At 71.6% G+C, this 11,040-nt stretch overlaps 2 protein-coding genes across 2 annotated transcripts; one reads left to right on the plus strand and one right to left on the minus strand.

Moving 5' to 3' along the window:
* The first annotated feature begins 1,811 nt into the window (after positions 1-1,811).
* On the plus strand, positions 1,812-5,901 carry DALRD3 (DALR anticodon binding domain containing 3). The gene is given in 14 exon segments (XM_088528240.1): positions 1,812-2,015; positions 2,120-2,406; positions 2,473-2,626; positions 2,628-2,748; positions 2,920-2,978; positions 3,070-3,180; positions 3,616-3,686; positions 3,825-3,883; positions 4,228-4,310; positions 4,640-4,763; positions 5,017-5,075; positions 5,188-5,301; positions 5,484-5,552; positions 5,692-5,901. Coding segments are annotated over 14 exon segments (1,602 nt in total). The 5' UTR covers positions 1,812-1,844; the 3' UTR covers positions 5,812-5,901.
* Positions 5,902-6,727: 826 nt separating this feature from the next.
* On the minus strand, positions 6,728-10,919 carry WDR6 (WD repeat domain 6). The gene is made up of 6 exons (XM_088528242.1): positions 10,853-10,919; positions 8,021-10,403; positions 7,791-7,886; positions 7,524-7,637; positions 7,293-7,411; positions 6,728-7,221 (listed from the first exon to the last, which is right to left on the minus strand). Exons 1-6 carry the CDS (start codon positions 10,917-10,919, stop codon positions 6,743-6,745), a joined length of 3,258 nt encoding a protein of 1,085 aa, XP_088384368.1. The 3' UTR covers positions 6,728-6,742.
* Positions 10,920-11,040: the final 121 nt, after the last annotated feature.

The following is an 11,040-nucleotide window of genomic DNA, read 5'->3' on the forward strand; positions in this document are numbered from 1 at the left end:
CGGCTTCCTGCCGGGCTCCCTGCTCGCTGTGCACGGCCTGTGCCCTACGACGCAGCCCTACATCCCCTGTGCCCCGCAGCACAGCTCCGCTCTCCCCGTGCCCCACAATATGGCTCTGCTGTCCCCCTGCGCCCCTCGGCATGGCCCTACTAACCCCCTGTGCCCCACGGCACAGCTCCGCGCTCCCCCTGCGCCCCATGATATGGCTCTGCTGTCCCCCTGCGCCCCATGGCATGGCCCTACTAACCCCCTGTGCCCCATGGCACAGCTCCACGCTCCCCCTGCGCCCTACGGCTTGGCCCTACTACCCCCCTGCACCCCACGGCGCAGCTCTGCTGTCCCCCTGCACCCCATGGCACAGCCCTACTCTCCCCCTGTGCCCCACAGAAAGGCTCCGCTCTCCCCATGTCCCTCGGCCTGGCTCTGCTCCCAGCCTGCACCCCCAGCACGGTTCCCCCCGCGCCGGGTCCTGCTGCCGTGCGGAGCCGCCACTTCCCCTGCGCCGGCACCGCAGGCTCTCGGGTTCCTGTTTCTGCCCCCTCCGCCCGCGCTCCGCACGGGGCTGCGGTGGCAGCACGTGCCGGGTGGGGGGACACGAGGCTGCTGAGCACCCCCAGCCCCTGCGTGCAGGGCTGGCCCGGAGCCCGGGCAATCCCTGGCTCGGCGGAGGTGACGGGAGCTCTCCCGGCGCTGGTAACCGGAGCCGCTCCCAGCCTGCTGCCAGGGCCGGGCGGACGCCGCGCTGCCCGTCCCCGCCTGGCGCCGCGCGGATCCCCGCAGAGCCGGCCCGGTGCTGGGACGGGGCCGCTTTCACTTCCCCTTCAGCCGGTGCCCCGGAGCTCTGGGCCGGTGGAACCGGGCACCACCAGGACGGAGCCGCAGGTGCCAGGGCGGGTGCCCTCCTTAGGGGCCAGCTCGCCTTTCCGGCCGTGCTCTGGCGGCACCGCACGCTCCAGCCCCATGGGTGCTTCGTTGGGCGCCGCTTCCTTTCGGCGACACCCTCCCCTTGGCACCTGGTCGGCAGCGACGGAGGCAGGAGCAGGGGGGGCCCACGGCACCACCCCGGCCTGCCCCAGCGCCCCCGGCCACGAGCGGCCCCACAGCAGACACGTCCCCAGCGCGAAAGGGCAGCCCTGGCGCCCGCGCGGGCAACGGAATCCCAAAAGCAGCTGTCCCCGCTGTGCCCAGCTGCCCTGGGATTTCGTTACCCGCGCCGCCGCCCCTGCGCCCGCTCAGACGGAGCCTTCGCCCCCCGCCGTCCCCAGCCATCGGCACCCGCCGTCCCGAGCAGCCCGGAGGCAGCTCGGCCGTGCGGAGCCGCCAGCCCGGTGACGACAGCAGCTCCCTGCCCGCGCGGGCACAGCTACGGCCAGCGTGCAGGGACGTCCTGCCGTCCCCGTGGGCAAGGGCGAGCGGGGCCGCCGCGACGGGCGCCCAAGGAGACGGCTTTGGAATGACACGATCACTCCCGCTGAGCGCGCCGCCGCAGAGCCATCGGGAATGTCGTGTCTGGCCAAAGCTTTTTCGGCCGCTCCGTGAGCGGGCGGGTGGTTGGGCGCACGCCGCGGGCCGCTCCTGCCCTGCGGACAGTCAGCAGTTGGTCTGGTGCAAGAAGCGGGTCTCAGATCACCTCTTGGCTGTGGGCAGTGCACGGGGCAGCTGGGCCGCGCGGCGGGAGCGGGAGGGCTCGCCATGGCGGCGGCGCCGCGGCCGTTAACGGCCAAGATGGACGCCCGACACCGCCCCGCCCGCCCGCGCCCAAGATGGCGGCCGCCCCGCCAGGCCCCGCCCACGAAGGGCGGGCGTGACGTCACGGGGCGGCGGAAGCGGCGGCGGGCGAGCGCATGGCGGCGGGCGAGCGGCGGCCGCGCGTGGCGGCGACGCTGCAGGCGCTCAACGAGGCGCTGGGCCGGCCGGGCGCGCTCTGGCTGAAGGAGAGCGGCGCGCGGCAGCTGCGGCACCGCGACTTCCTGGCGCCGCGCGCCGCGCTGCGCGCCGCCTTCGGCGCGGGGCAGGTAGGGCCGCCGCGGGGGCGGAGCCCACGCCGCCGGGGGCGGGGCCTCACGGGGGGCGGGGCTCCCGCGGCGGGGGCGGGGCCTCACGCCCTGTGCTCCCGCAGGTGCCCGCTGACGTCATGGCTCGCGTGACGTCAGTGTCGGGCCCGGAAGTGGTGCCGCTGGGCGGTTGCCAGGAGACGGCGGCGGGGCTGGCGCTGCGCGCGCGGCGGCCCGAGGCCTTCGGGCGGCTCCTGGGCGCCCGGCCCGCGCCGGCCCCGCCGCCCGCGGCCCCCGCGCTGCTGCTGCTGCACTGCCCGGCGCTGCGCGGCCCCGCCGCCGCCCTGCCGCCGCGCCGCCTGCGCCCCGTGCTGCTGGCCGACCACCTGGCCGAGCTGCTGCGCGCGCAGGGGTGAGTGCTCCCAGGCCCCGGCCCCGCCGCCTCCCTCCTCCGCGCTCATCCCGCTCCCTCCCGCAGCGCCCGCGTGTGCCTGGTGCCCGCTACGGGTGATGAGCAGAGCCAGGAGCTGCTGCGGCGGCTCCGCGTCGCCTGGCCCCATGGCTCCCCCGACCTCGATGACGCTGTCGCGGCCCTGGCGCAGGCCCTGGCGCGGTCGCCCTATGCCGCAGCCGGGGGAGCGGGGGCCTGGCACGGCCACGCTGGCCCCGGGTGCCCTGGCGGAGGTGGATCTGAGGAGCTTCGTGCAGCACCAGCGCCTGGAGGGCTACGACCCCAACCTGGGTGTCCTTCTTGGTGAGCTCTGACAGCGGCTTCACACAAGTCCGTTTCTTTTCTTTTGATAATCCTTGCAAAAATAAGGAGCTCTTGGACCCAGGTTGCTGTTTCTTGCTCTTCCCCTGGGGCAGGACGGAGCAGGGGTGCCGCGTGCCCGCACTCCCCCCTGAGCCTCCTGCCTCCTTTCAGTGACGGAGGAGAAGCTGCGGTGCCTGGCGGAGCTGCAGCAGGCCGTGCTGCAGAGCGCGGTGAGCCACCCCGCGCCTGGCTCCCCTTCCCGCCCGGCGCTGCCTCCTGTGCCACACCAGAGCCTGAGCTCATCCCTGTGCTCCGCTGCAGGGAGGCTGCTGCCATGTGGTGCACGTGGTGAGCTGCGATGAGGAGTTCCAGCAGCAGCAGATGGATCTGCTCTGGAGGATTTTGGATCCGGGGGCCCACACAGCGCTGCAGGTGAGGAACGTCCTGCCCGCCTTGTTGCAGCCTCCCGCCTGCCTTGTGCTGAGGCTGCTCTCCTGCAATCCCTGCAGTGAATCCGAGCTCCAGCCTTGCCTCCTTGTGAGGCTCCCCTTCAACTGTGCCAGCCTCCCTGCACTCTCGCCAGGCTGCGGAGCAGTTGGTCTCCCCCTTGGGATTTTATTGCTGCAGAGGGAAGGGCGGGAGTAGGTTGCAGAGACACCACTAGAACCATACTGTCCTTAATCAAATGTGCTAGTTTACATCAGCCTCTTGGGACGGGGCTACACTTTTCGTGTGACACCCATTTCCATAGGTGTGAACAGGTTTCCCTGGCTGATCTCTGGGCTCAGTTCTCCCTGCACTGGATCTCAGTGCAGCTTCAGCTTCTAAGTGCTTGAGTCCGAGCCTGTTGTCTCCTTGGTCTTTCAGAAACTCCTCGTCTGTGGACCAGTGAAGGTGACAAAGCCCTTGTCCCCCATTGGAGCAGACGAGTACTTCCAGTAAGTTGGTATTTGGGAAGGAGCGGGCTTCCCTGCCAGGCTGCCTGGGTTTGGGTTTGGCCAAGCAGGCACCTAGGGAGCTCTCCAGAGCAGACACAGCTGGGAGGTGGTGGCCGTGACTCTCCATGTTCTTCCCAGGCTCCGGAGGCGCCAGATGCATGAGGCCTCTGTGATGAAGTACGGGGACCTCGCACAAGGTGAGGGGTGCTCTGTGGCTTTGTATGAACGTGCTGCTCTGTCCCCTTCCATGCTTCCCCCTCCTGCATTCCCCACCCAGGGGCTCATGGCTGTGGCCGACAGGTCTCTCCCATCCGCGGCGCTGGCTCTCCACGTAGGGAAGCAGCCGAGGTTCTGACCTTGCCTGGGAGGAGGGTGCCCAAACTGTCCCTCCCGGTATCAGCGCAGAGCAGGGCCGTGGGAGAAGGGCTGGGGACGTGCGGTCGGTCCCTGCCTGTAGCCCACCCTCAGGGTCCTGCACACGGGTGGTGGGTGCGTGGGGTGCAGCACGCTGCACACGTGGCACCACTTGTGTTTTCTGCAGACGAGGCCTGGACTGAGGTGATTGACGTCCTGACAGCAGCTGCCATCAGGTTTGAGATGCTGAGCACTGCCCACCGGAGCCAGGTAAGCGAGGCCAAAGCCTCCTTGGCAGCTGCACGTCACCACACAGGCCAGGCGGGCAGGAGCAGAGGGACAAGCAGCAGGAGGGAGAGGGAAGGTGCCCTGGGGGCTGCCCGGGGCAGGGGCCTTTCCCAGGGGGTGAAGCAAGCGGGCAAAGGCTGCTGTTCCTGTGCTCCTGTGCCCACAGCCTGCTCAGGTATCCTGCACACAGCTGCCCAGGATGGGCATGGGCTCCGCGCGCTGGGGGCTGCTCTGCCTGCTGGGGAAGGCTCCACTCCTGCAGTGGGAGGTGCAGGGCTGCATGAGGGACCGTGGGCTGCCTCTTCCCCCAGATCGTTCTGGACCTGGAGGACGGCAGCATCTCCACGAAGGGAACCAAGAGCGGCGCCTTCGTCATGTACAACTGTGCCCGGCTGGCCACACTCTTTGACACCTACCAGCGGGCCGTGGAGCGAGGTGAGCCCAGCTCAATGGGCCCCTCCTGTGGCAGCGACTCTAGGGCTGCTCCTCACAGCTCTTTCGGGTCAAGGTTGTTCCCAGAGCCCCACGAGCTGCCCCCACAACCACCTTGGCAGCCAGTGCCGGAGGCAGGAGGCTGATGGCCATGACAGGGCTCTGGTACAGCCCACAAAGGAGCCTCTTGCCAGGGAGCCCCTAGAGCTCCCGGTGCTGCTCCGAGCTCGGCAGCAGCCTCTCGCCTCCTTTGCAGGCACATACCCACCCTTGCCGCCCCCGGAGGAGCTGAACTTCTCCTGCCTCCGGGAGGAGGTGAGTGCTGGGGGCCGGCGAGTGCAGGGAGCAGCGGGAGCTCTGCTGAGGTGCACGGACACTCCTGGCCTGGGGGGTCCGACCCTCCGGGCCACACCTGACTCCTTGGCAGGGCGAGTGGCTGCTGCTCTTCAACTATCTCCTGCCCTTCCCTGAAGTCTTGCAGCAGGCAGCAGAGCTGCCCCCACCCAGCAAGGGGATCCGGATCACGGCCAGCACGGAGGCGGTGAGTGCTGTGTGCGTGAGCACCCCTGGGTGCTGCCCACCACCCTGTGGCCTGGGGGCAGTGCTGGGGGGGTGCTCCCTGGCATGGGGCCACCCCATGGCTAATGCAGCAGTGCCTAGAGGGGCAGACAGCCCAAGAGCAGTCAAACCCTGCAGTGGCAGCACTAAATCTGTTTGTTGCAGGTGTGCAAGTTCCTCATCCAGCTCAGCATGGATTTCAGCTCCTACTATAACCGTGTCCACATCCTGGGGGTGAGTCAGAAATCCCAGGCAACTTGCTGAAGGAGGGAATGGGTGCAGACAAGATCTTGCCCTTGGGCTGAGCTGTATCACAGGGACAGCCAGCAGCAGGATAAAGCCCCGGCCCCAGCTCATTGCCTTTCTCCTGCAGGAGCCCTTCCCTCACCTCTTTGAGCAGATGTTTGCTCGCCTCCAGCTGATGGCAGCCGTGAGGGACATGTTCCACAGCGCCCTGGCCACCCTGCACCTCCCGCCTCTCACCCAGATCTGAGCTGCTGCTGGGGCACCACGGGACACGAGGACAAGGACAGTGCGGGCCCTCCCGGCAGGGCCAGGGGCTGCTGCCGGCCGCGCAGGGCACTCGGGAGCCCCCCGGGAGCCTCCTACCCAGGCCTTGGAGCATTTGGCTCTGTGTGCTCAGGGCAGCCCGGCTGGGGAGGCGAGGGAGCCCCGGGCACCAGGGCACCCCAATACCAGGCACCCCAATACCAGCTTTCGTCCAAGCTCTTTATTGCGCTGCTGGCACAGAGCATTGGGGGCCCAGCCCGGCCCGGGCCGTGACACTCACTCCAATACAGCCGCTGCTGGACAAGTGCTGTGTGTGATTGCGCCACGCCAAGGGAGGTGGGGACGGACACAGGGGGCCAGGGGCTGGGAAAGGAGGGCCCCTGGTACCAGCTTGTGCTCGTGCCTGGCTTTGTGTAACAAGATACAGCTCCAAAAGTGTTTGGTGAGAGACTGACACGTGCTCCCTCAGCGCTGAATGTGCTCCAAGCACCTCCAGGGCAGCAGGAAGGCCCCATCCTCCCTTAACTGCTGCCTTCTCTGCCTTCCTCTGAGGGCAGGGCCAGCCCCACGCTGGGGCTCGTCCTCCCTGGAGAGCGAACGGTCCTACGGGAGGTCACTTGCCCCGCTGGCCTCCAGCACCCGGGCACGAAGATGGGCAGAGACCTGGCCCTGCTCATCACGAGGGCTTGTGACCACGGATATCTTCGCATTGCTCGGGCTGGGGTTGGAGCCCCCTGCACAAGGGTCCCGCAGCCCCAAGGGAGGACCAAGAACTCGCATGGCACCTGGCCTGGTCCCCAGCTCTTCACTGCTGCCAGGAGAGCCCTACAGCCGCCTTCTCCCCACACAGCCAGGTCCTGGTGCCCCAGGGGAGCCCGTGTGTGCCCAGGCTGGGCTGTCACCACAGCCGCCCCTCACAGGGTCACGTCGGGCTGCGGGGTGCAGGCGGCGGCCGCGGTGCATCGCACCATCTCGAGGCCCTGCCCGCAGAGCACGCTGCAGTAGTGCAGCTCCCCGCCCACCTCCGCCTCCCAGCAGTCCATCTCGGCCAGGTCGGGCACGTGGAAAAACGTGGTGCTGAGTGGCTCGAGGCCGCGCGGGCCCAGGCGCCACAGCGTGAGGCGCTGGTCCACGGAGGCGGAGAGCAGCAGGTCGGGGCGCAGCGCGCGGATGCCCGTCACGTGGGCGGCGTGGGCGCAGGGCCACGCGTGCCGCTCCAGCAGGCGCAGCGCGGCCCCGCCGCCGGCCCGTGCCACCTCCAGCAGGCACACGTGGATGGAGCCGTCGTCGCTGCCGCTGGCCACCAGGACACGGCCGTGCGGCGCCGGCCGCACATGCAGGCTGTTCACGCCGCAGCTGTGGGCCGTCACGGTGAGCAGCGGGGCACCCAGGGCTGCGGGGAGAGGCACCGTGAGGAGAGCGGTGTGGGAGCCGCGCCGCCGCCCGCGCGACGCAGGAACCCACCCCGCGGTGACAACGCTCCCTCCGCGCAGTGCAGGGCGGCCGTGGCCTCCGCCAGCGGCGCGGTGACGTCCCAGAAGGCGACGATGCCGTCGGTGGCGGCGCTGCACAGGAAGCAGCTCCTAGGACAGAGGCGGCGCGGGAGCTGCACGTCCTGCACGGCAGGAGCCACCCTGCCACCAGCACGGACCTGCTGCTCCCTCCCTGCGAGGGCAGGTGACACGCGGGGCTCACCTGTCGCCGTCCTCCCCGTGCAGGAACACCTCCACCTTCAGCACGCAGCGCTCGTGGTGAAACGACTCTGCCAGCAGCACCAGCTTCCGCGCGGCCTCCAGCAGCCCGAACACCCTGCGTTGGGACAGAGGGTGCTCAGCAGGGAGACAGGGCTCCCCGCACCCTCTGCACGCCGTCCTGCTCCTGTCTCAAAGCCCGGGACGCAGCCAGCAGGGAGGCACCTTCCCCCCTGTTTCCCCAGCGCCACGTCCCACCGCGGCTCCTCACCGGACAGAGCCGTCGCTGCAGGCGGCAGCCAGGAGCCTGCAGGCTGTCGGCAGCTGCTCCGCGTCGGGCACAGGCACAACCGAGAGGGCCATGTACCTGCAGCAAAGGCACGGTGCTTGCGGGGCGGCCGCGGCCAGTTTGGGGCAGAGCCAACATCCAGCACAGGACGTCAGCAGGAGGAAGGCCCGAGCTGTTCCCCAAGCTCCAAGAAAGCTGCCACCGAGCGGCACCTGGTCTCCGGGTCCATCTTGATGAGCTTGTGCCTGTTCTTCATTCGGTCCCAGTGTTCATCCAGCCGGTGGGAGGCCACATGGACGACCTCACAGGCCACGGTGCTCTCGGAGGCCGGGTCCCCGGCCAGGAGCAGTCGGTAGCACTCGATCTGCGCCCGGCCGCCGGCCGAGAAGAGCAGCGTGGAGAAGCCGTCGCCGCAGGGCTGTGCGGGCCCGGCCAGCGCCAGCGCTCGCACACTGGAGATGTGGTCGTCGAGCGTGGTGATGGGCACGGCGCCGCGGGAGCGCTCGCTGAGCACGAAGATGCGCGCCGTGGTGTCCTCACTGCCTGTGACGAACACGTCGACGGCGGGACGCCCGGGGGCCCGCACAGCGCCCAGGCGCCGCACGCAGGCGATGTGCCGCCCGTGCAGGGACGCCAGGAGCACGTGCTGCTCGCAGGGCTGCGGCGCGCTGCGGTAGAGCATCACGTCCCCCTGCTTGATGTAAGCGAAGGCCTCGGCCGAGGGGTCGCTGCTGTAGCTCCAGGAGCGGTGGCCGCCGCCGCAGGGGATGCGGTGCAGGTTCTCGCCGGTGCGGCTGCTCCACACCACGAAGTTGTCGCTGTGGAAGCCCAGCACGAGCAGGTCGCCGCCGGGCGGGAAGCGCAGCTCCTCGATCCACTGCAGCCCCTTGCAGGCCCGGCGCTTGCGCAGCAGCTCCAGCTGCCCAGCCCGCACGCGCAGCTGCCGGTAGCAGCCGTCCCGGCCCGTGCTGTAGATGTAGCCGCCGTGGCAGGTCACCGAGGTGACGCCCGTCTTCCCGTGGAGCCCGAACAGCACCGACAGAGGCTCCTCAAGGGGAAGAGTCTCTTTTTGCTCCAAGAAGGACAGTTCTGGCTCGCTGCCGCAGCCCACAGCATCAGGGGAGGGGGTGGCAGGGCCGGGGCTCTCCGCGTCCGTGGCGGAGCAGGAAGGGAAGAGCAGGAGGGAGCCGCGGCGGTCGCCGCAGAGCAGCCCATCGCGGGGCAGGAGGGTGGCACACGTGAGCCAGCGCTGCTTGCAGGGCGGCAGCACGAAGCGCCCCACGAGCCGCAGCGAGGGCGCCCGCCCCGCGCGCCGCCTCACGTCCAGCCAGAGCAGCTCTCCGCCGGGGCCGGAGGCCAGCAGGGCGGCAGCGGCGCCGGGCGGCACCGCGGGGCAGGCGGCCCAGCTCAGCCCACGCACGGCGCCCTCGAAGAGCCTCGCGTGGGCGATGTCCGTGGGCTGCCCCAGCACCAGCACGGCCAGGCGCCCGTCGCCGCTGCCCACGGCGCAGAGAGCGTCAGCATCGTCGGCGTCTCCGTCGGGCAGCGGGGCGGTCGCCAGCACCGCGGTGGGTCCCACAGCCTCGGCGGGCAGCAGGGGCACCCAGCGCCCCGACGCCACCTCGTAGGCCGCCAGCTCGCCCGCCTCGCCGAGCGCCAGCACCCGCCGTGGCCCTACCAGCCGCACGGCCCGCGCCCGCTGCGGCGCCCCCAGTGCCACCACCGCCGGCCCCTCCGCGTCGCGGGGCCGCCAGAGCCGCACGCCGCCGTCCGCGCCGCCCGTGGCCACGCAGCCGCCGGCGGGGCGCACGGCCAGGGCGCGCAGGGCGCCGCGGTGCCCGCGCCTCGCGCGCCGCACGTCGCCGCCGCCGCCCCACTCGAGGCACGCGCCGTCCTCGCCCGCGCTCACGGGCCGCGGCCCCCGCAGCGCCACGGCGGCCACGCGCGCCGCGTGCCCGTAGCACACGAGCAGGCAGCTCGCGGCGCCGCCGCCGCCCAGCTCGCCCACGGCCCAGAGCCGCACGCTGCGGTCCTCGGAGGCCGAGGCGAGCAGCCCCCACGGCGGCGCGTAGCTCAGCGCCAGCACCGCGCCCCGGTGCCCGCGCAGCTGCCGCCGCGGCGCGGCCGGCGCCGCCGCCCGCCACAGCAGCACGGCGCCCGCCGCCGTCCCCGCCGCCAGCGCCAGGCGCGCCCAGCCCGCCGCGCCCGCCAGCACCGCGCAGCGCAGCGCCCCGCCGCCCTCGCAGCGCGCCCGCCGCAGCCAGCGCCCGCCGCCGCGCCACTCGTAGAGCGCCACGGTGCCGCCGTCCAGCGCCAGCGCCAGCCGCCCGCCCGGCGCCCAGCGCGCCTCCCACACGCGCGAGCCCACGGCCCGCGCCGCGCCGCCGCCCGCCGCCGCCAGCGCCCCGCCGGGCCGCACGGCCAGCACGGCCAGGCAGCGCCCGCCGAACGCCGCCACGCGCACCGCGCCGCCGCCACCGCCACCGCCGCCGCGCGGCTCCGCGCGCAGCCCGTGCACGCTCGCCTGCCGCAGCACGCTCCGCCGCGCCGCCGCGCCGCCGTCCAGCCGGAACGCCGCCACCTCTGGGCCCGTGCCTGCCGGGACAGCGCGCCGGGGCCGCCGCTGTCACCGCGTCCCCGGCCACCAGCAGGGCCCCCACGTCCCGCACGGCCCCCGCTCCTCGCCCAAGAGCAGGGCCCCCACGTCCCCCGGCCAGTGGTGCGTCCCCCACGCCCCTGCTCCCTAGCAGGTGCCCCATGTCCCCCACGTCCCTGCTCCCCGTCCAGCAGCAGGTCCCCCATGTCCCCCGACCCCGGCCAGCAGCAAGTCCCCCACGACCCCGCTCATTCGCCAGCAGCAGGTCCCCCACGTCCCGCACGTCCCTGCTTCCCGTCCAGCAGCAGGTCCCCCATGTTCCTGCTCCCCGTCCAGCAGCAGGTCCCCCATGTTCCTGCTCCCCGGCCAGGCGCAGGTCCCCCACGTCCCGCACGCCCCCTGCTCTCCGTCCAGCAGCAGGTCCCCCATGTCCCGTGTCCCCGCTCACCCGCCAGCAGCAGGTCCCCCACGAACTCCAGCGCCGTCACCGGCGCCACCAGCGCCACCGACTCCATCGCCGCCGCCGCCGCGCTGAGCGGCCGCTCGCCGCCCATTGGCCGAGGCCCGCGCGCGCTGATGAGGCGCTCGCCGCTCATTGGCCGCGCCGCGCCCCGCCCCCTCAGCACGCGCAGGCGG

The sequence above is a fragment of the Tinamus guttatus genome, unplaced genomic scaffold, assembly GCF_059628265.1.
Source record: "Tinamus guttatus ecotype Peru unplaced genomic scaffold, ASM5962826v1 Tinamus_guttatus_pri_ptg000307l, whole genome shotgun sequence".
Taxonomy (NCBI): Eukaryota; Metazoa; Chordata; class Aves; order Tinamiformes; family Tinamidae; genus Tinamus; species Tinamus guttatus.